Source organism: Pogona vitticeps, chromosome 1 (assembly GCF_051106095.1).
Source record: "Pogona vitticeps strain Pit_001003342236 chromosome 1, PviZW2.1, whole genome shotgun sequence".
Taxonomy (NCBI): domain Eukaryota; kingdom Metazoa; phylum Chordata; class Lepidosauria; order Squamata; family Agamidae; genus Pogona; species Pogona vitticeps.
Window position 1 is genome coordinate 252,061,733 of NC_135783.1, and position 24,882 is coordinate 252,086,614.

The 24,882-nt window shown below is 42.4% G+C and overlaps 2 protein-coding genes across 7 annotated transcripts in view; one reads left to right on the forward strand and one right to left on the reverse strand.

The window, feature by feature from the left end:
* Window positions 1-9,824, forward strand: part of LOC110074192 (uncharacterized) — a 141,937-nt gene extending 132,113 nt beyond the window's left edge. For all 5 annotated transcript variants that reach the window (XM_072985597.2, XM_072985601.2, XM_020784175.3 and 2 more), the window contains one exon: window positions 1,272-9,824. In XM_072985597.2, the coding sequence (XP_072841698.2) occupies window positions 1,272-2,908 (1,637 nt within the window). In that variant the 3' untranslated portion in view covers window positions 2,909-9,824. The remainder of the gene's footprint in view (window positions 1-1,271) is intronic.
* A 5,037-nt stretch (window positions 9,825-14,861) lies between these two features.
* The window catches only part of HRAS (HRas proto-oncogene, GTPase), a 63,013-nt gene continuing 52,992 nt past the window's right edge, over window positions 14,862-24,882 (reverse strand). For both annotated transcript variants that reach the window (XM_020784121.3, XM_072985602.2), the window contains exon 6: window positions 14,862-16,604. The gene's annotated coding sequence lies outside the window, so the exon portion shown is untranslated. The remainder of the gene's footprint in view (window positions 16,605-24,882) is intronic.

A 24,882-nucleotide genomic window follows, 5' to 3' on the forward strand; every position in this document is an offset into this window, starting at 1 on the left:
CTTGCCTTGCTGTGGTACCCTTGCCTTTTCAAGTTTCTCTGTTCTCTAAAACCAGCACACTATGCTGATGGGTTTTAATGCACCTTTCAAGCACTCTCCAGGTCACTAGTGCAGAGTGGTGTTTGACTACAAACCACTGAGAGATGACCCTAAAGCATTGTCTAGTTATTGTCCTGTCAAAGAGCAAATAAGCAAAATGTGACAAGATAAAATGATTTTGCAAAAAATCTCAAACGTCCATACATATCTTATTGGCATATTCTGTTCATGTCTTCCTTCCATTCTGAATATTGGTGTCTTTATACAAGTGTGTCCCGGTTTCTTCCATGTCCCATGTCTCTGATTACATGATTGTCTCCTTTAACTCTTAAGATTTGTAAAAGAAGGAAGTTGAAGTTTAGGATTTCAGTCTGACTGGATGACTGAATTATTTTTTTTTCATAGCATGCATCACCTTATAAATATCTGTCATTCCTCATCACCATAGTCTTTTTATTCCTACTGAAAAAACTTGCTTAAAAATTATAGTCTTTCTAAAATAGATAATATTTTACAAAATGGGCCAGTGGGGAGGGGGAGGGAATGCATCATCACATGTAACATTAATATATATATATTGAACCTGACATTATTTGCATTTATGCATTAATAGTTTTTAATGCTGGGTAGGAGATAGAGATTGGTGTCCTGTTGACAAAAGGTGAAGTCTAAGGTTCCACTTGCAGTGTTGCGCAATCTCTGACTTGCCATTTTGTGATGGCTAGGGATCACCCTGATTGTTTGCAGTGAGGTGTACACTTGGCAAGGGGTTGTGCAAGCACTGAAAAGCCCCACCCACTTGCACAGCAGATCATTACATGCACAGAATAGGGCAGGAGAATTTTGTCAGAGTGACTTAAAACACTAAATAAGTTGTTCATAGTTTTCTTTTTAGAATTACAGAGGTGATAATTGCAAACGATACTGCATTGTGTACTTTAAGCAAAATATGTGTGAACATGTCTCCTTAGATTGGAAACATTAAGGTCAATTTTAATTTAAATTGCATATTTCAGGGTTTTTTCTTATCTCTTGAAAGGAAGAGGTAATTCTTGTATTTTCTTCTGTTGTTGATCATTCTGACCTCAGGTAGGCTATTGTTTCAGCCTGCTGTTTGGCCAGGCCACATTTGTAAAAAGGGCTGATCAAAGCTTCAGTTCTTTTCATCTAACCATTATGATTGCTGTTAGATTCAAATTAAGAGGCTAATGGGTGATTCATTTTTGTTACAGCAAAATCAGAAGAATTTCCCAAAAAAACCCTGGGACTGGAGCTCTCTCTAAATCTGGTACCAGTGAAGCCAAGTGTTGCAGCTAATGGCCAGCAAAAGGCTGTCAGTGACATGAACCACGACAAAGATGCTCAAACACAACCATCTCTAGATAAAAATCCTTCTCAACTGAGTGAAACCAATGGTAATTCAGATATGGCAATACCTGAGTGTCCCTCCCTTCCACAGTCAGCTGGTTCACCTTTGCCAGCTGAATCACCAGTCAAGCTTCAGAATAATCAGACAAGCCAAACATTGGAAATCCAGGATAAGGAGGTCGAAGAAAATGTCAGCGAAAGCCAATTAGAGGATGATCCTTCAGTGCTGGATGAGGTTCAGTTTATGGGAGAAAGTCAGAATGTGCCTACAGCCAATGAGGAGGCTGATTCATTACAGAGCAGCAACACAGAGAGGAGTGGTTTGTGGGAAACTAACCCTTGTCTGTTGATGGATGATAGCAACCTTGTTGGTTCCCAAATTCTGACAGAGGACATGTCAATCAACAACTGCCTGTTGGACTCTCACTTAGAGAGTCAGACTTTAGAAGCAGACATTTCTATCAGCCAAAATAGTACAACATCATTATCAGGTTCAGGGTCACCACATCAAGTGCCATTGCTTCTATCCCTTGAAGAACAAAGGACCTTAGAATCGCCTTTATCTTTGCAAAATACAACAGCTCTTCAATATGACAGCACCACCTGCTCCTCTGAGGATATATTATCTGAAGATGCTGTGGTGCTTCCAGATGATGTGTGCCAACTTCCAAGTACTGACTCCTCTTTTGCACCAGCACATAGCTTGTCCTCAGCATGTGATTTGCCTGAATCCATAGTAGCTCCATGTACAGTCAAAGCTCTCACTGCTCTCCTCCCTCCCTCCCAGGAAGTAGAACGACGGCCTTCTAATGCTTCTCAGTATGATAATATGTCTGATGGTGAGGGTGGGGAAGATAAATCACCCATACTGGCAGTTTCAGTGCCACAGACTGATCTCCATAGTCCTGTTTTGAAGTGCACACTGTCCAAATCTGTATCAGTTGGGGAGATAGAAAATCTGGAGAAGGAAACTAGGGAAACAGTAGATCTGGTACGACATCCAAAAGAACCTAGCCAACCCACCTCATTCACCACTCTGCCCCACCACAAGAGACTGTCTGGGAAAGGCAGTATGCCCCTCTTATCTGAGCTGGACTCTGAGGTGGTGTTGTTGTCAGAAGGCTTCCACAGCCAGCCTGCATCACCCTCAGTGTTCCAGGAACAACACAGCCCCTTCAGGATAGTAAAGACCACCACCCCTCTTCACTTGGCTCATGCTATAGAGCAAGACTTCTTGAGCAAAAAACAGGTGGCTTTACCTTTGCAAGAGGCCAGCCACCTGGATGTAGCACATGATGGGAGATGTACTGTTGCAACCGTGGAAGCAGAAGAGGGTAGGGCTGCTGGGGAATGTGTTCTGCAGTCACAAAATACAAGGGTTGGCTCACCTGCCCTCCAAAAACCAAAAGTACCACCCAAAATTTTTAAAACTCATTCCGACAACAGTTTCCACCAAAGCTGCCCTCCTGTGGTGCAGATGTCTAAATCGGTCACATTCTAAGAGAACTTTGAAAAATGACATTAAGGTACACCATGTTTCTTCATGAGAGGCTGGAATGAAAAAAATGCAGCCTTGTGTAAGTCTAGAGAGGCAATTTCATTGCCAGTCATGCTGGGTCCAAGAATTCAGGAGGAGGGTTTCTGATAGAGGCTAGTCTTTAGCAGAAAATGGCTGGGGAGGCATTCTTTAAAAACTTGGCTTCTCAAGACAGTTCCCAAAGTGCTTTTGAAACTTGTTTTTTATGTCTTGTCCCTCACAAAAGTGTAAATCCACTGAAATAATTTGAACTTTTAAGTGGGTTGAGAAATTTAAGATGAACATCAGGACACTAGTGAGACAGAGTTTGAGGACCATTTCAGTTGCATGTTTAGGCTTGTAAGCATATTTTTCAGTAGCAATAGTTATTGGGTTTTTTTGTTTGTTTTTTGTTTTGGGAATTAATATACTCCTATAAACAAGACTGTGGGTTATTCATGCTAGGGAAGAATGTTTTCACAGCATCTATGCAATATCTTGCCCACACTGCTCGTGTGTGTGTAAGGTCACATGCAGTGAAGTCAGGCAGTTCAGCATGTCTGTTCTTTTTTTTTTCTTTGTGGTCCCCTCACCTGTTTGGTGAGATTTCTCAAAGAGTAGTAAAACATTCCGCACAGAAGAGTGATTTTCCATTCCGTTTGACTATGTAACAAGCTACATAGAAAGCAGAGGCAACTTCTGAGAGAAGCCAAGGTGGCCATCTGGATTTCAAGTGCCAAATCCTTAGCAGCAGGTTTGTTTATGCACTTGAACCATGTGCACTAAGTACTCCAGGAGGGATGGAAGTAGTAGACAGAGGAAGAACTGCAGCAAAATCTCTGCAGCCATGGGTTATTTCGGGTGCAGGTTCTAGAAGTGAGCTGGCTCACACCTCTGCAGGTAACTATAATGTTCTCCAAGAACTAGAATTGCCCTGACTGGTACTAAATGGTAGTGATTAAACTGCAGCAGCTCCATGTAACTGACACAAAGTGGTCATTATGTCCAATCCAGCCTTGTGGAAAGCATGTTGAAGATAATGAAAAAGGCATCTGCAGCCCCATCCGTTGCATGTTTACATATAAAAATTCACACAGACATGTGTCCCATAGGATTGCTTTCCTATAGCCTTGAAGTTATTATTTGCAGACTTTTCTGTTCTCAGCAAAGTGTGCAGTAGACAAGAAAAAAAAATGCAGTTTTAGAAAATAGTCTTTAGAAGGCAGGACATAAAATGTGCTTTATGAATACAGGTATTACTAAAAGCCTAGCATTAAACAGGAAATTGCTCAAGGCCTAGTTTTTCCAGTTATAAGCTTATAGCTGCTGTAGCTTCTTAACCACAGTCCAGCACAAAAGGAACCCTCTGTCTTCTGTCAAGTTTTTCAGGGCTGAATTGCCTGTCGTAGTAAAGGATATGTGAAGGTGTTACACAGACTGGTCCCATCAGTGTTCACATCATCCTCTACCCCACCCCTTTTAACTGATTGACCAGTTGTGCCTCAGTGAAGAGAAATGCCTCTAAATCAAGGAAAGGATAACACAAGAAGTACCCAATTGATGAGCGGCAAATTTTTGTACTTCTGTTGCTCTACTGCCCCCTAATGGTGCCTTAGGTAAACTCTCCCTGTGGATCATAAAATGAAGTCCCAGTTCTTTAGTATCAGCTGCATTTCCATTTAACTGATTTGGATGGGTTAAATGGAAATGCAGTTGGTATCAGGCAATTAGGGCTTTCCTTTATCATCCACGACGTGGTGGCGCTGCAGGTTAAACCACTGAAGCCTCTGTGATGCAAGGTCAGAAGACCAGCAGTCGTTAAGATCGAATCCATGAGACGGAGTGAGCTCCCGTCACTTGTCTCAGCTCCTACCAACCCAGCAGTTTGAAAGCATGCAAATGCGAGTAGATAAATAGATACCACCACAGTGGAAAGGTAACAGAGTTCCATGTCTAGTTGCGCTGGCCACGTGACCGCGGGAACTGTCTACGGACAAACGCTGGCTCTGTGGCTTGGAGACGGGGATGAGCACTGTGCCCTGAAGTTGGATACAACTGGACTAAATGTCAAGGGGAACCTTTACCTTTACTTCACCTTTATAATCCACAGGGAGAGTTTGCTTGAGATGGCACTGGGAGCCCAAATGCCTGGCTTTTCTCAGTTCAGCTTCCTTTATTATCTCTGGAAACCATGCTTAATGCCTCCCTAAGGGTAATGTCAGGAGAGGGGGGGAAAGAGAGTGAAGTCACTGCTAATTTTAGATGGTCAGAAGCTCCCACAAGGAAGAACAGAGCTCATCCTAGCAAAACTTTGAATTTATTTTTCTACCTGTTGCATAGTGGTTAAAAAAAAACACATATCTCTGTATAACAGTCCCTCCACTCTAGTATTTAAAGGGTAAAGATACATGCTCTCTATTTGTTCAGTGGTTTCCAGAGCACAAAAAGTAATGTTCAAAAACTATTGAATTCCATTTGGAGGATTTCCTCGGGTTGCACAACATCCATTTAGCCAATTGAAGTTAAACTTAGTAAGGGGTAGTTTGACCTTTCAATTCTTGTACCTCCTTTATCTCACAAGATGGGATCAAATGCTCAGAGCTATTAAAATCATCCTATAGTAGCTTCTCTTTAAAGGTACCTATCAATACATTTTGCAGCTATGAAATGTACATTGCAGTAAATGCCCACATGCCTTGAGCCAGTAATGGACATTTCCTTACTGAAAGACTAGCTGATAGACATGATATGCTGTGAGAAAATGTAACTGTTAGCTACGGTTACATATTATAAGGCCAGAATAAAAGAAATATCAGATTCCTGAACAGTGTAACTTTAAACCTAGGTTAGGAAAGCCCAGTTCCCTAGCTGGTGTTGGACTCCTGATTCCCTTTAGCTCTATCCAGTATGACCAGTGGTCAAGGTTAATAGGAGTTGTAGCCCAACAGCTGTAGGGACATATGTTCTCTATCCCAACTTTAAAGATTTAATTACACAGAACTCTCCCTAGTAGAAAGCGTCTCACTTTGCTCCAGCTGCCAGTATTTTTACTGTTCTTGAATTGTGCTTCTAGACAACAAGTTGAGCAGGACTGAGGCCCATATAAAGTTAGTATTATTTTTTATTGATGCATGTATTCCTTTTACTGTCACTTTTTTCTTTCTATATGCTTGGATAACCCCACCTTTAAAATGCTGTCTGAAATTTTCTGGAATTCTGATACCCTGCTGGAAAAATAATTCTAGATCTGGTACTTTGAAGCACAATAATACCGTTTCTTTTTTCTTGTTCCTGTTCTTCTCTGCACACATACATTTATTTCAAATTAAGGGAGAATGGCACCGGAACAAGAAGGGAGGCATCAGAACACAGTGAATTGCAACAAAGTTCTGTTGGGTCACATACAATCCTAGAATGAGTTGCTCGTCTTCAGATCACATGCTTGCCAATGGTTTGCCTTCCTGTTCCTAAATATATTTCAAAATAATGAACAATGAGAAGGAATTTGTTTTCTGGAGCCTCTTTTCTATGTCTCTCTCCATACCCCAACACAGTATCCCTGTTCACAAACCAGTTGGCATTAAAATAATTGCTGCTTTTAAGGGCTTTCTTAGAGCTCATTGATTGCCTTCCCTTCAGGCTCACCAGTGCTATCCTCCCGCAGGTCATTGGCTGAGATCCTGTTGCTGTAGCTTACACTGCATAAGACTGGTATTGTCAGCAGCAGTGATTTTTTTAAAAAAAATTAATCATTTCCAACTTCTCTCCTGAGGCTCCCATGTAATCCTTTTCATTCTCATGATGCTGTGGAACAGGAGGCGAAAACCTTTAATTGTCCCAAATTGCCACCAACTGTGAAGTCATTCTAGCAGCAGTGATTTTCAGCAATAAAAGATATTCTCCTCCTGTCCAGCAGCTTGCATGACTTCCTGACAATGAAAGGGATTACACAGAAGTTTGGGAAGTGTAGTAAATGATGTTTAATTTCTGAAAAATTGCCATGGCTATGACATCATCAGTCTTATGCAGTGTGTGTTACAGTAAGAGGATTTCAGCCACAAGATTATACCCATTCAGCATAGGGGTATATAGAGCAGGGTTCCCTGTCTCCATGGTACAGGGAGTTACCTGTGTAGCCACCCTAGAAAATTGAGGTGGTGGTGGTTTTTTAAAATCCCCTTTCATCACAATCATTAACATAACAGGCTCCATTCAAACACTATCACATTACACCCAATTGCCTTAGTAAGTGATAACTGTGGTAGCAAACCAACAACAAAATATGTATAACTGAATGATTAAAAATGTGATGTTTTGCAACAGAAGTATTACCTTGACAGAAAATGTTAACATCCTCTAGAAGTAACAGCACTGCATGTATTTTTTCACTAAGTTGACTGTGCAGAAAAACTCCAAATTTTAATTTGTATAGATCTGAGCTAAAGCTGAAGGAGTTATAGGAATTACAGTTGTTTGCATGGATTTGAGATAATATTCTGCCCCATTTTGTGTCTCCATGAAGTGAAAAGATGCAAAATTTCATAGTCGGCTAGTCTCTTTGAAGGTTGCAGAGATCCTGAAAGATATTTATTTACAGAGTTTTATTTAATTACTCTAATAAAAAAAGAAAGAAGGGCAGCAAAGTCTGAAACAGGAAGAGACTTAGTCTGTCTCCTTCTTGAGACATTCCATTTGCTCTGTAATTTTGATTAAGACAACAAGCTGAACAGGTCTGAGATCATTATAGGCAAACTCTCAATATAGAGCTATAACAGATGTTAAACATGCATAAGATTAGTGGAAAAACTAATCGGCTCCATAGCCCTACTTGATGGGAGGCAGATGCTGCCTAGAGAATGAGGCAAGATACTCATTCATTTTTACATGTATTAGACATGTAGCTGGCTTGTATGCATTAGGAATGTAAAATGTAGCTTTACATGTAGGTTTTCATCACACTGCATACTGTATTTTGAAAAGACGTTAACAGTTGTGCAGTTGCTAGTAAAACCTGAGTAAAATAGTAACTAGTGTTATATATGTTTAAAATGTAGCATTTTCCTAGTAGTATAGCCACCAAAGTAAAAAAAATGGAAATTGGCATTCTTTGCTTCCCAGTGTAGTATCTGTGCCAAGGATGTCCTCTCTGTTGTTGGTACCTATAGCATTATCTGACATGTGCTGCACTCCTGTGTTAAACCCCAGATAGAAAGGAAGCAAATTCAAACCATTCCTACATCGTAACTTGTTTTTCTGCACTATTTGCCTAGAATTACTGTAATTCTCTTCATCTGAGAACTTTATTTGAAGTCCAGGCAAATGGTCAACAATTATTCCCCCCCCCCCCAATTACCTGTGCCAACTATAGTTAGGATGCTGCTATTGGAAACAGAGTGATGGAGACCAGGGCACAATGCATGGTTCTACATACTGTCCTGCTTCCTCCCAGGTATTCCTTTTAATCCAACCTCTGTGTCCTATAGTGATGGTACTGGGACCAAATCAAAAGTGAGGAGGGACATAAAGGGGCCTCATTTGGTGTATATATCTGAAGTTCTTCCTCCTCACCTGGAATTCTAGCTCAGTGTAACAGAGCCTAACGGCACCAATAAATCTCTTGATGAAAAAAAAACTGCTTTAGATTTTTAAAAGCTTCAGAAAGCTAAAAAAAATCAGCTGAAATACCTGGAGAGGAAACATAGAGTTAGGCAATGTCAGGGGTAAAGCATACTCTAGGTAGGATGTAAGAGGAGTCAGTAAGGTGCACCGTTCCCATGTGAAAAGGATGGAGGCATTTCATCTTTTCAATGGAGGCATTTTGCTGAGGTGGTGGTGTTTATTCACAAATATATTATGAAGCAGTCTTTTTGTTTGTTTTTGGAGTTTCTGCATATGGTGAGCACTCATTTGTGTGCAGTTAGGCAAGGAACAACTTTTCTTCAGTCTTCTGGCAGCATTAGAGATGTTCTTTGTGTAAACAGAGTATGTTTACTCAGACTAGACTGCCACATGCAGGGAATTACTTGGAGTTTAGTTTGAACATCAGATGTATTTACTTAAGGTCTGTTTTACATGAAATTGAAAGAGGTGAATATTTTCCTTGCTGGGGCAACAGTGTATTTACCGATTTCCAATGGAGTTCTAGGGGGCTTTAGAGTAGCCTCCTTATTTTGATGTATTTTTCCCCATTGAGGTTCACTGAAATAGTTAGGGTTTGAGCGCTTCTACAGTAAGTCAAGCTGGTAAGATACTATATCTGCCTTGAAAGAATGTGTGGGCTCAGTGGAAACACTGGAATTCCAGTGCAAAAACTGAGCCTCTGCAAACAGGTGAAGTAAATGTGGCCTGTCCTTCAGCAGGTAATGAATGTTACCATGAACGTTTCTATGGGTGGGGGGAACAGTGCCAGTATTACTTCAAGAACTCAGGAAAATGACTATTTCATCTGATCCCCAAAAGGCATGTATGTAGCCGAGATGTATTTAGTTTTAAAGTCATATTACCAAGTGAGCAGAAAGCAGCACAGCCATAGGTCAGGAATTCAGCATGAGGGTTCTGGAAACTCTCCCAATGTTGAAATTTGTAACCTCTGCAGTTCAATAGATTTTGTGCACTTTGATAGCTCTACTGCCCTTTGCCCCCCCTTTTTTTAATTCTACATTTTAATGCTAATCTTGTTTACACCTTGAAAAAAAATCCTCTGTATCCCTTGTGTATTGTATTACTGCTTTCATACTTTTTTTACATACATGCTTGAGGGTGGGGCGGGGCAGGGGGTGGACCAGGGATTAAGGAAACAAAAACCATTCACTTTCAAACATTCTGATCCAAAAGAATTGTACATAATGTGTTCAAATGCTGTGTTTTACATGGTTGTAATAAGTTAAACTTTTAGCACGAACTCCGGCAAGTTTATTTTGTACTCGATACATCGGGATTTTCTTTTTGAGTCGTCTGCTTGTCCTTTCTTGGGGGAACTATTGGGACTGGGTTGGACTAACAGCTTTGCACCCTGGAAGTGTCTCCTATTCAAAGAACTCACTGCTGGTATGGTGGAGTTTGAGATATTAAGGCATTTGAGCCTTAGAAATGCTTTCTTGTGGGGAGGCCCCCGTGGCTGCATCAAGCCCATCCTTAAGTACAGGGCCTAGCTCCAGCATGGAACATGGGTTAGATCATTGTCCCTGTTTGCAAGCTAAAACTGCACTCTGGCACACTTTCTCTTGGAGTCCAGGCAGGGCCACTCGTGCTCACAAGGCACAGTTCCCTTCTCTGATAATTTATCCTACAGGGAGGCAGCTGCCGATAGCTCTGCCTTCACAGTCATGGATGATGTAGAGCTCAGATGGTATGGAAACTTTTTGGCTTTATGCATGGAACTTGCATTGTAAGGTTTCTGGTCCTGGATAGCTAGCTGTTTGTAGGTAACAATTAGTGCACATGGTCTTCAAAGGATGCTCCCCATTATTGGGCTGCAGACTGACCTGAGGTAGGCTATCGCAGCAATAGTGTTACTGTACAAATACACAATAAAAACAAAGAAGTGACTTCCCTAATGCAAAGTGGGGGCTCAGGGCTGAACCTACAGTATGGTACATTGTCCACTAGAGGGCAATATATGTTAGCTATCTATCTACACGGGTCTCTTAATAATCTTAGGTGGAGGAGATCCTGTGGAGGAGATCCTGTGGATTCAGTTCCCACAGTGGGGAACTGAACTCCAAATTTCTGGCTCTGCAGTCAGAGGCCTAAACCACTCAGCTGTCCAGCAGTTCAAATGGCTTTTATGCTTTTCTGTAGAGAAAGTTCATTTCCCAATTTTTGTGCCTGGTATCAATAGAAGGCATGTACAAAAATATGAGGAAAACTGTCCATTTCTGTCTGTATTTGATGGAAGAAGTACCTGAAGCTATCTACCATGTGTTTTTACATGTGCTTTGTTTGATTGATTGGTTCTAAAAGATAGAAAATCAAAATGATTCCAACAGCGTATCACGTTTGTCCAAAGTAATGTAGCAGGATAAAAGGAAAATAAAAGTATACCAAGCGGTTACTACATTAGAAGACAAGGGATTCTGAACACTTTTGCAATTGCTCTCACACACTGAGACATTTCTAGACCTAGCACTTATGGTTTAGTTCCACACTGTTACAATTCATCCTTATAGCTTTTTGTGGATGAGTAGGGAGGTGGTGGCGCAGAAGCCTCTGGGCTGTAAGGTCAGAAGACCAGCAGTCGTAAGATCGAATCCATGCAATGGAGTGAGCCCCCGTCGCTTGTCCCAGCTCCTGCCAACCTAGCAGCTCGAAAGCATGTAAATGCAAGTAGATAAATAGGTACCACCACAATGGGAAGGTACAGTAATGGCATTCTGTGACTAGTCTTGCAGACCACGGAAACTGTCTTCAGACAAATGCTGGCTCTATGGCTTGGAAATGGGGATGAGCATAGACCCCTAGAGACACAACTGGACTAAATGTCAAGGGGAACCTTTACCCTAGGCAACCACCTGCACATGACTTGCTGTGTGGGGTTGCAGCCGTGTTAAAGCAATTTGACAGAATTATTCAAGTTATTGTACACTATTTTGTTTTGTTTTGTTTTGTTTTGCAGCGGGGGAAGAGATAAATCAATGCTGGTAAAGACAAGGAATTGGAACATTCTTCTCATCAGCAAGGTCACCGAGATTTCCTATTCATTTCAATACATTTTTGTTGCAATAGGAATGTGTGATACAAAAAGCCTGAAGTGTGGGCTTTTTTTTTGTTTTGCACAAAACAGCCCAATTTATGGGATTTTACAAATTACCCACAGCTAGGATGACTGCTGCTTTACTGATGTACTTGAAGCACTAGATGTGCTGCTCCCATCTTTCTTAACAGTAACCAAATGCTGTGTGCATGTGTTTTTCTTTTCCAAGCGAATGGACAATAGAGACACTTTAGACAATTTTTTGTGTTGCTTTCTGCTAAATGTGAGGTGCTTTACAATTCCTAGGCCAAGTTTTTCATGGTGTTCAGACAGCTTAAATCTCTGGTAAGTAGTAATTTAGCAAGTATTCTTTCCATTTTTAAATTTGGGGAGGGGGTATCTGACTAAGACACTGAACAAATGACCAAGAATCAGTTGGGGGGTATTTGGAGAGCACATACCCTGACACCTAATTGAGAAGAGATTTGGGCTGATAATTTGCTTTTGAGGTTGCACACTATAGTAGGTAGACGAGTGTTCAGTTAGCAAGGCTGTTCAGTAATGGCCACATATCTGACTAGCTCACATTCTTACTGCTCCAGTGAAAGCACTGAATGCAGTGACGATTTGTGTGTATGTTGTTGACATGCTTTTTGCAACCAGGTGCTGACAACTTCAGATGAAAACTGCTGCTCGCACCGCTAGCAAGAGCTGATATCTTTTCTTCTCCCTCTCCTATTTGCTGAGTGTGCAGTGATCCTGATGTCTATGTGGCTAATAAATCAATAATCAGTCCTGAATAACTGATGCTAAGTGGGACATGAAGCACATATAGGAGGAAGAGAAGACACTTAGGGCTATTTTAAACTTATATGCTAGAAAAGGACACACAGGGCAAGCAACAGCAAAGTGTGCTCTCTTGCTCATGCACAGCCAAAAAGAGTTTTCTTTTTCATTAGTTTGGAATATCTCCCACCATCATCAATAACCTTCTCAAAAATGTAGGAAATCTATTTAACTGACTAGTACAGCAAAAGGAGTTCAAAAGCAACATTGAGCGTGTGATCAGATGGACATGCATCCCGGTTTTGTCCAGGCTCATTTGCTGTTTTTTCCAGCAACCACATGGTGTATGCGCCATCACAAACCAGCAAACTCCAATGCCTACCCACATTCTTAGGGTCTGTGTCAGGGGCTACTGTGTGTTTGTGTGCACATGAGTAGGATTGTTTCATTTTGGCTCAGTTCCAGTGTGTGTGGCTGCCTGGCTGGTCCTTTGCTGAAGCTATTTAATGATATTGAAAAACGGGAAGTTCTCTGGTTGCTTGCTGATGAGCCATGTAAATTAGCAATAATTAAAGAAGTGGAAGACTTGGGTTCCCTTTCCCTCCAAAGGCAAGCAGAAAGGAAGCTTCCCATTTCTCAAAATTATTAAACAGCTTAGGTGAAGCACAGGAGTAGACAGGAGGGTTTGTTTTACCTTTAAAGGGAAATACTTGTCTAGATACTAAGGCTCACCTGAGGTGTACTGTGGTCGATCCTAGCATGTGGATAGAAGGATCACCCCAAATGAAATAACTTGACTCAATGCAATTGTTTAGCACTCTTCTAGAGGGATACAGGCGGGGATTATTAAGCCATCTAGTCATACCTGGGCTTTATTCTACTCAAACCTGCAATTTAGTTATGATTATACACTTGGGCACCTTTGATTTTCAAACCAACTTTCTAATCCTTAGAACTGTCAAAAATTTGTAGGCTAAGCTTGCCATATCCTTGGCATATAGTGGTATGCCGTGATGTAAGGTAATGTTGTTTAAAGTATGTCAGAACTAGAAAATGCAGAATTATAGCTGCTCTAAATAGGTGCACTGGTCTAGAATCACCTTTCTCAGGAACAGAAGGAAAAGGGCATGCTCTGGCTCCATAGCCAAGTGCTCCTATTCATGCATCTGCTGCTATAGCATCTCCCCCTCCCATAAACGCATAAAGACTGTGGGGTAAGGATTTTTTAATCTTCAAGCCTGGCTCACTGCTAGGAATATCCTCGCAGAAACAACTGCCAGCTAACAGAAACCTCTAAAATCCTCTAAAACATGACCTTCGCCTTAAAACCAGCACTATGGTAGCAGCTGTTCAGAATGAAGGAAGTTAAGAATGAGCAGACCAACACTGCAATGTGCCAACCTTCAACTTCTCCAGGGTTCTGTTTTGATCACGACTCCAGATTGTGCAAAGTGAGTGTACGGGTAAGAGGAATGCTTACACACAAAAGGTGGTATTACTAAAGTCAGCCCTCTGGTATCACAATGTCGTCATAAATAGATTCCTGTCTTTTTCAAGACTATTTTCAACACCTGCAGTTCAGCAGTGACATACTGAAGACATGGAAAGTAGGTGCAATGTAGAAGGTTTATTTCTCTTTTCTGGGTGCTGGAATATAAGAACGTAAGAAGAGCCCTGCTGTATCAGGCCAAGGGCCCATCTAGTCCAGCTTCCTGTATCTCACGGTGGCCCCACCAGATGCCTCTGGGAGCACACAAGACAACTAGATACCTGTCTCCTGATTCCCCTGTATCTGGCATTTTGAGGCACCTTCCTTTTAAGCCTGGAGATTATGCATCTCCATCATGGCTTGTAACCTGCTGGCTGTCAGTCTCAGTAAGTGTCCAGTGCAGAAAGCTCTGCATAGCCATGGACAGACAACACAGCCTTTCTGCAGATAGTTCATTCACACTTCCGGCCAGAGCAATCTATCTCTCTTTAGGCAGTAGGCTGGGGAGGAAAAAGAAGAGGATGACAGAGAAACAAAGATTTCAGCCCCACCACCAACAGCACGCTCTTGACAGGAAAAGTCCACCTCCTCTACTGCAGTGCACAGAGCTGATCCAGAAGTATAATTTCTGTAAAGAGTATGCATCATGTTACAGTTCTTCTCTTGTTACCAGACTGCAGCTATTAAGCTGTACCCCTCTTCAAAGGCAGGCTCAAGGACTTCAGGAAAGCCAGTCACATATAGTCAGTCAGTCATTAAGCTGGGGTAAAGATGTTCTGAGGCACAGTAGAAATTATTTACTTTTTTCTGGGACACTTGTTTTCCAAGGACAGATCATGTGGTTAAGCAACTGTCAGCGTGTTAAAACATACCATAGAGGACACCTTCAGTAAATCAGGTGAACCTAACATGTTGAATCACTTTGCTGTGGTGCCTTTTATATAACAGAAGAATATGAAAACAAACACACCTTTGAGAACAAAACACTTTTAATGACACTTAAGGCTAGGTTTGGGTTATCTTATACCCCCAACATTTTTTTAAAAAAATTCATACCTGATATCTAATTGTTGGAAGGGACTGGTTTTCCTTCGTTCGACTAGTACTGAGCACCTGGCTTTGCTATCTTACTGGAGGAAAAACTTGTAATTACAGCAAGTAGAATTGGTACAGTCACAGTAATACAGAGGAGCTGCCACATGAAGAGCAGGAATTGGAGCTGTGCATGCAGTAGCCGTAGGCACAGTGGCTGCAAAAGGAAAAAGAGGAAGGTGGAGCAGGAACAAGGAAACAGGCTCCGGTGTCTCCAGAGGCCAGCTCCACCCCTGGGAAGTACACAAGTTTTGCAACAAGCACGTCAATGAAGTCAGCCGCAGCACAGGCAACAAGCATAGGAAACTGCTCAGGGAAAAGGCCAAGCTTACAACAAACAGGAGAACTCACAAGTGACCATTTTTTGCCCATTAAGCAACCCACTCTTCCTTCCCACCACTCTGTAAGACACAATGGTTTGGAGAGGAAAAAAAGGACAGGACAACTCTCCATAAACCCCATAAGGTAAAGTGAAGGGCTGTATTAATAAACCCTCATCAGGTAATAATCAAAGTTGGGCTCAGGGACATGGATAAAGGGTTGCAGAATCAAAGATCCTTCACTCTGTCAACAACAACTTGCTGTATGGTTGTTTATATATTTACACATACATATACGTTCTCCCAGCACCACAAGAAAAAAAAGTGATACACATAAAAAATGCCACCCTCTTCCCCCCCCCCTTGGATTTCTGAGAACACAATCCAGGCCTGAAGGGACCTTTCATCAGACAGACCTGTTTTTCTCTGTAAGAAAATCCTACTAGGTTATTCTAAAGTTAAGGGGAGAGTAACAATGGCCAAGACTCGGAAAGAATTGATCATCTTCCCTGTTTACACCAGGGTGAACCTGCAAGGAACAGAGGGAGGCAGACCAAAGCTCCAGGAACAACAATTTGAGGTTATAGCATGGGACTCTGTGACAAGAGTGAGGTGGGTCTTTTACCCACCCTCAGAAAAATATTCAGACTACAGATGGGGGGGGGGGGAGCTGTAGATTTCCCTTCCACTACAGACTGATGAACAAAAGTGGGTGGACTGCCTTAGCATCACCTTCCAGCGAGGCTTGATCAACCGATAACTAGCCTTTTTTTTTTAAAGTGAGAGACAGCCGTGGAACCATTCAACATAGAAATTATGTATTTGCTTCCTTTCTGAGCCAAAATGGCAGACCAGGTCGATCTGTTGATCTAACCAGTCGTTGCCACCATGCAACAGACTTGGAGGAACAGTCTGCACCCCTGCTTTATGTAGGCCTTCCTTCCCTTCTGCCAATGCCTGCTCCAGAAGGACAGGCAGTGTCCCTCAATCCTCTGGAACAGGGACAGAGATGCAAAAACCAGTGTCAAGACCATCATATAATAATTTACTGCAATTCAATCTTGGCTTTCTACAAATTTCTAGAAGGGAGAGAAGGCAAAAAAGGAGTTAAATTTTTAAAAAAACAATACAGTTCATTGCAGGCCATGGTGACGTTTGCAGACAATCCATGCGGAGCTCGTGGGGGCCTACCGACACCACCTTCTCTGTCCTCTCCCCATGAATCCATTTGATTCTTCTTTCCCATCACCTCCATCTCCGCACCAAGCACAGTGGAACCCCTCCAAGTCACAGTCTGGTCAGCTGAGAACAGAAGAAGCAGAAGATCCAAGAAGTCATTAAAAAGCAGTTTTTCAATACAGAAGAGATTTGAGAGACCTTCCAAGGAACTGACATTCAACTCTCTAGAAAAAGGTCACCAGTGCTGTTCACTTGTTAAAGGACAAGGTCTTTCACAGATTAGATTGTGCTGCACTGATGCCACCTGGGGCACGACCAGGGCGGGGGGGGGGGGAGTTGGAGTGGCCTGGTTCACGTTTTTAAAAATTCTTATCTTTGGTCAGATCTATTTTATCTCATACTTGAATGATCCTTTCTTTTCCCATGAGAAGAATCCAGACAGCTCTTCTGATCACTCTAATCTGTCCCGCTTTTGATTACTAATGCCCTCATCTCTGCCCCCACCTTTTTTTTACAGCCATCATTCCATGGGCTGCAGCAACTCCCTCTTTTTTGTTATATAAAGTAAGTAACATAGCACTACAGCAATGCAGCAACCTAGCACATTACACATATTGTACTGAAAGATACCGCCAATGTATTAGACTTGTGCTGCATCACTTAGGGAAATATTTTGAAAAGCTAACAAGGAAAACAGAGGAGGCAGTTTCTCTGTCCTCCCCTTTAATGTCACAACCCACCTAACACATCACAGTGTTGTCACTTCAGGTAACACTGCCCACAGCTCTATTTGGATGCAAATTAATTAGGAGCCCTCACAATTGCATCAAATAAACTGCAGTCCTAGTGCTGTGCCAGAAAGGAGCAGGACAGCTTGTAAAAGGGGCAGGATGGATCGCCAGAAAATAAGAGTGAACCAACCTGCACCAAAAGCAAACCAAGTAACAAGCTATTTATCTGCCTAATCACCCTCTTAGTAAAACACACAAATGAATTTTGGTCTGCTGTTTTACTTTACAAAGGAAAAGGAAAAAGGTTCCCCTTGACAATTTTGCCAAGTCGTGTCCAACTCTAGGCGGCGGTGCTCATCTCCATTTCCAACCCACAGAGTCAGCGTTTTGTCCGCAGACAATCCTCTGTGGTCACGTGGCCAGCGTGACTAGACACAGAACGCCGTTTATCTTCCCACCGAGGTGGTACCTATTTATCTACTTGCATTTTTGCATGCTTTTGAACCGCTAGGTTGGCAGGAGCTGGGACAAGTGATGGGGGCTCACTCCGTCATGTGGATTTGATCTTACGACTGCAGGTCTTCTGACCTTGCAGCACAGAGGCTTCTGCGGTTTAACCCGCAGCTCGATAATTGACTGGTTTGTTTTTGGTTTTTAATTTATTTTTGATTTTTAAAAACTAGGGATAAGGTAAGGAGTACAAAAAGTAGAGGAGGGTATGGGGGGAAAGGGGGAAGGAGAACACAAAATGTACGGTCATTCAATCTGTTTGTTCATGTTGCGATATCAAGTCAACTTTTCACCTTTCTACAATTAGATTGCCTTCCAGGTTTCAACTTACAGTTACATCTTAGTTTAATTCTATGTTATTCAAGCACTATCTGGTGACTCAATCCATTTATATAATAAATCCCATCATTCAGTTGCCTTTTGTATTGGACAGGTTTATTTGTAAGGGTGCAGACGGGTCCCTGTGGCACACAGGTATTAGTCATGTACCACCTATGCATAAGTCTAGCTGTTCTGCAGCAAATGGATAATGCTTAGAATAAGAGCATTTTGCTTCCTTTCCAGTTGCTCATACATTAATTGAGAACTATTAATTAATGGATGTAAGCTTCTTAATGCCAGGTTGGTGCATATTGAACATTCAATAGCTTTTTGAAACTAGCCCTTTTTCTGCCTCCCTGTGAAATTCAGAGAATCCTGTAATAATCCTATGTAATACTGAGGTCAGTGGAAGAAAGATCTATAAATACATTGACTATCTAACTTGGTAGCCTTTTTCCCCATAGCAGTGGCTTTCTTTTGAGAGGTCCACTCTCAGACTTCTGTTTAAAAAAGGCCCAATTTGTACTTTCATGTATCATTTGCAATTCATTGATTTACAAAATGAACTGCCCCTATTGAAATATGATTATGATTTCTGCAGAAGGTGGGACAGTTACTTTATTGGACTACAACTCTCCAGAATGCAAGAGCCAACTCAGCCACTGGTGCTGCTTTTAAGAGATAGGGGATGCTGGCAAGAGCAAGACGCAAGCACATGTAAGGGATGGATGTCATTATGGGAATCCTGCTGGCGCCAACAAGCAGCAGCAGGAAAGTCACATAAAACAACAGATCTGCCTCAGCTTCTGACTCCTCAACCAGGGGTTGTTTCTTTTCTTTTTCAGTCCTGCCCACTGGCAGGACTGTTCCAAGTAAAAGTACAGCCAAATCATAGGTGTCTCACAGCAGGTGGTAGGTGTATTACCTGCACAATGTCACATCTTATAAATATATCTGACTGTCTATCCTAAAAGATTAACAGAAATTGTAAGAAACAAAACAAAACAAAATATTGTGTGGAAACAACTAATTTCTCTTGTTTGAATAAATGAACTGAATATATCTTCAAACAATTGCCCCCACAGGTTCAATTATGATTTTGTAATCCGCCCCGAGCAGACACTGTCGGGGGGCGGGGGCGGGGTATAAATAGAATTAATAAATAAAATAAAATAAATTAGGCCCACTGAGACTTAGCTTTTACTAGTGCCTGGTCATAAACAGCTGGTGGAATCTTCTCTTAAGTCTGTCATATAAACTGTATCTATCAGATCCTTTATCTCTAGATAATAAAAGTAACTATAAAAAGGATGTCCCCAAATTCGATTTCAAAGAGAATACCAGAGTGGAGGGATTAAAAAAAAATAAGACTGGCATGAAGAATAAAAAGAGGCTGGGCACTGGGGTGGAAAAATGGAACTAGTGGGTCTTGAACTAGGCAAAGCCAGGTACATTCACTGCATTCAGTAAAAAGGTGAAAGAATTATTTGGGTTTTATTCTTTAACCCTTTTTTAGCACTTACAACAAAATTATGTCTCTATGGCCAGAAACTTGTTGCGATTTTACCTCAGAATCAATGAAACTAAATTACAACAGCAAATTGCAGCTATGTAATTATCAAAGTTCTAGGTGAGTGACTAGCACATGATAGGCACTTTGTTAATTTATGTGATTTAACTTACTCTGGAGTAAAACTGTTGTAAAGATTCTGGCCAATGAAATCTTATTCTGGGGATGAAAAATGGCTGCAGTGCCATTTGCTGGCAAATCAATCTATTACTGCAATATAGTGGTGCCTTGACTTATGAACTTAATCCGTATTACAACGGTGGCTGTAAATCAAAATGTTTGTAAGTGAAAGCACCATTTCCCATAGGAATGCATTGAAAACTGATTAATCCACTCCAGCCGAAGAAGAAAATATCAAAAACACTGCAAGTCCCAAGCTAGGACTGCAAAAAATCAAAAACAAAAAACAAACAAATCCAAAAATAAACATTGGAGCAAGTCCCACGCTGGGACTGAAAACCCTCCCCCCCAAAAAAACAACAACACAGAAATGTAACCCGCCCAGCCCAAACCTACCCTCCAAAAACCACCCAGAACAACTTTGTTAAAAGGAAAAAGCAGCACCTTACCTCCACCGCTGCTACCCGGCCAGGGCTCCAGCTGCCTCTGCAGAGGCTTCTAGGACAGTGGTAGGAGAACAGGGATAATTTACCCCAAATTGGGTAAAAATGAAAATCCTGGGGGGGGGGGGTAATGCACCAAGGCACTTCCTGGCTGCCCTGCTCTCATGCATCACACGCTCTTCTCTCCCCAGCCTGGTTGGCAGCGGCTGCACAGCTGCTAGCCCGATGCTCATCTCACCTCGCCCGCCCTTTTTAGGAGCCGAGGCCAGCTTGGGATGCAAGTTGGTGAGAAGCAAACTAAAGACAGAGGCACACCGCAGGCAGGCACTGGCCTCCTCCCTCGCCCTCCCACCTTCAGCGGCGCTTACTCACGAGTAGACCCACACCAGAGATGGGCAGGGAGCACACCGGCTTCCCGTGCCCGGTGGCAATCCGGAGATGCCCCCGCCTCCCTTTCCTCCTCCTGCTCAGCAGAAGTAAAAACGTTCCCTGACCCCCTGCTCTAACTGTTGGGGTGAAAAAGCTACAAAGAAACAGCTTCTTTGCCACCAACTGTTTGAATTTCCCACCTTTTCCCCCTGCCTTTTTCCATTTGTAAGTCAAAGCTCCGGCCGCAATTCAAAGCAAAATTTTGCAGCTGGAGCTGTTCATAAGTCAAGTTGTTCATAGGTCAGGGCATTCGTAAGTCAAGGCACTACTGTGCTTTGATTCACCCTACCCTGCTGAGCCTACACTGAGAGCCAGTGTTGTCCCGTAAGTAAGCGTGTTGGGTTAGGACTCAAGAGACCTGGGTTCCACTCCCCATTGAGTCATGGAAACGCACTGGGAGAAGCAGCACTGGTTGGTAAAACCACTCCTTAAACACCTCACACAGCTTGGAAGCCCCCCTAGGATTGCTAAGGGTTGGAATAAACTTGATGGCACATCACATACTGAGGTTATAGTGTTCTTTACTCATAAGTCTTGTCTTAGCTATGAAATTGCAATGTAGGCAATCTGTGTCTGATTACGACACAATATGCAGCCCAATCGGCGATGCTTTCAGGGGCCAACTTTGCAATTAAACAGAGCACCAGCATTTTATGAGTTTAATGCAGGGGGCAGCCATCAGCTCTGGTCAGTTATCTCCATCCCCCTTGACCTTCATAGGTGTTTGGCAACTGACAATGGCCCTACGTTTGTCTGTCGGGCTATAAAATGCATGTTTATGTTTAAGAAACAAGATCTCAAAGAAATCTCATGCACTGAATGCTTAAGATCCATCACAACACAAGGCAGACTGATTTGCAAATACAGGGAGGTGAGAGAAGCATCTGCTATGGCACTAAAAATCAACTTTTTACAATTTTCCTCTACCAGTAATAGGCTACCTATAACCTCCATTTCTGACCTTTCGATGCCGTGAGTGGCCTCCTACAGGCCTCGAACAAAAGCCCAGTATGATCTCATCTGTTTTGCACTGGGCAGTACAGAAACAAGCCCAGATGGACCTGGCTTCTCCCTCATATTCCCAAAGAACTGTGCCCTTGAGGGTTACGTCTAGGAGGCAAGACCCCCAACTGTACCTGTGTTTGGGGTATGTGTAGGAGAACGCCAAGAGGAGCAGACTCTGAGGTGGGTCCTTGCGAGGAGGTTACAACTCTTTATGCTAGATGGAAAATCCTTCTGGGTTTCAGGCCGTATGTAGACTGAAAAGGGAAATGGGTTGTTTCCACTGTCAAAACACCTCCTACCCAGCAGGAGGGGCAGAGCAAGGAACGGCTGACATGCCTGCCTCAAGCTATTCTAGCATAACCAAATACAATTTCCACTTCTACTATGGAGCAGTGTGAAGCCTAAGACTCTGGCTGACAGATGCAATGAGAAATGACAGTATGAACTGTCTATGAACTGAGTGAAACTTCTGGATAGTCACTCTGCCATTCAGGCCCAGGAATAAAATCCTGTTAAATGTTTTCTATGAAAAGATGTGGACAACTACTCCTATGAAGAGCCCCAACAGTTCCCTCCTCCCCATTCATATAAGCACCACACGCTTTGTGTGGCCTCGCTGCCTGCCTGCTGTGTCTTTCTCCAAGCCCTATGGGAACAGCCTGCTAGATGCCGCCCAGCATAGAGCTAGATCCCATCTGTTCTGCAGATCCTGAAGGGAAAACAGATTCCCATTTCCTCCTTCACAAAACAAATGCATATTTAAAAAAAAAAAGTTGCTGGGACCACACCTAGAAGCATACTGCCAAGTTATGCTCTTCTCACTGTTTAGCTTTCTAGTAAGAGAAGAGTCCAAGACAGCCAGAGCTCTCTCTCGCTCTCTCTCTCGCTCTCGCTCTCTCATGCACACACATACAGAGAGAATGTGTGTGTGTGTGTGTGTGTGTGTGTGTGTGTGTGCGCATGTGGTGCAGAAAGGAACACACACTTGGCAAATGCTGTGCTTTCTCCACAGCCCTTGGCAGTGACATTCCTCTTAAGGCAGGCAGCTTTAAAGGAGCATTTGGGATTCATCTGTGCATTTTCAACAGCGGATGAACAGGAAACATTCCCCACCCTCCACCCAGGCTCACATCCCTAGCCAGAGGAAATACAGACATCTGGATTATTTGCACATCTGGAAACTGCCCCCCCCACCCAACAACAATAGCTGCCCTAGGTGCAACTCAAGAATTAGGCCTGCTGGGAGATCGTAGACAACTTCCATGACATCCATTCACTCCTCCATTGTAATTTTTTTTTTGGGGGGGGTGGGGTGCAGTTCATTATTTTCTTTTTTCATTTTAACTACTCTTTCTCTAAGGAGAGGAAGAAGAGCTCTGGCTCTATTGAGCAACTGCTGGCCTCTCTCCCCAGAATGTTTAGACCATACAGAATACATTACATGGCCAAACTGCCACAATTCATACCATACAGCAAGAGAGAAGTGGACTACAATTCACAAAAGCTCGCAGTGGATGTATCACACAGCCACGGTTTCTACTTAAAATAGATTTATTTTTCTCAGAGGTGCCACAATACTTTTGCTTTTGTTTTGTTCTTGCAGAAACAGACTAATGCAGCTACTACTCTGAAATTCTGTAAAAACAGAGAGGAAGTTCATACCCCCTGCGAGTCCTCTTTTCCCGGCTTCATTCCTGGTCACTGGAAAGGAGGGTTCAGATATCGAGATGCAGAGGTGAGGTCAATTACAGTGTGTTCCCTATTATACCTCTATACGTATATCTGAAGATTTTGGGTAACTTGCAAGATAATCCTCTACAGAACTACTCAAAAACTCTCAAGGCAAATTCATTGAAAACTGCAGGGTTTGGAGGGAATGCAGAGTTTTACTCTACTAACTGGATCCAGGATAGTCTTTTGCTGACAGAAGTACATCAACTCAATTGTTGGGGATTCTATCCTGTGCTTTATATCCTGGGATATAAAGAAAACTACATAAGCTTCATTCAGTCCAGCAAAACCTTATCACAGGACCTGTCATGCAACCAGTGTGACACTGGGAACATTACCGGGAACAGGCAGGACCATGGGAAACACTTTTGTGGTCACATTTCCCTGACTGCATTTGCAGCAGACATTGGTGTCTGACTCTGAACAGTGAAATTTCTCAACTTACCCAAAATGCCAAATAAAACCCAGCAAGATTATTTTACGGCTATTATCTCAGAATTGAAATACAATACAGTTAATGCTGCATCAAAATATGAACTTCAAATACTTAATTTTTGAATGTTGCATGTGATATTTGAAATGGCCAGAATTATAGCCTGCTACCACTCATCATTTAAGGTGCTACACTCAATATGCCAGTAAGTTTGGAAAACTCAGCAGTGGCCAGAGGATTGGAAAAGATCAGTCTACATCCCAATCCCAAAGAAGGGCAGTGCCAAAGAATGTTCCAACTACCGTACAGTTGCACTCATTTCACACGCTAGCAAGGTTATGCTCAAAATCCTCCAAGGTAGGCTTCAGCAGTATGTGGACCGAGAATTCCCAGAAGTACAAGCGGGATTTCAAAGGGTCAAAGGAACTAGAGACCAAATTGCTAACATGCACTGGATTATGGAGAAAGCCAGAAAGTTCCAGAAAAACATCTACTTCTGTTTCATTGACTACACAAAAGCCTTTAACTATGTAGACCACAATAAACTATGGCAAGTTCTTAAAGAAATGGGAGTGCCTGACCACCTTATCTGTCTCCTGAGAAATGTATATGCGGGACAGGAAACAACAGTTAGAACTGGTCATGGAACAACTGATTGGTTCAAAATCGGGAAAGGAGTACGACAAGGCTGTATATTGTCCCCCAGCTTTTTTAATTTATATGCAGAATACATCATGCGGAAGGCTGGACTGGAGGAATCCCAAGCCGGAATTAAGATTGCCGGAAGAAATATCAACAACCTCCGATATGCAGATTATACCACTCTGATGGCAGAAAGTGAGGAGGAACTAAAGAACCTTGTAATGAGGGTGAAAGAGGAGAGTGCAAAAAACGGTCTGAAACTCAACATCAAAAAAACTAAGGTCATGGCCACTGGCCCCATTACCTCCTGGCAAATAGAAGGGGAAGATATGGAAGTAGTGACAGATTTTACTTTCTTGGGCTCCATGATCACTGCAGATGGTGACAACAGCCACGAAATTAAAAGACACCTGCTTCTTGGGAGGAAAGTGATGGCAAACCTAGACAGCATCTTAAAAAGCAGAGA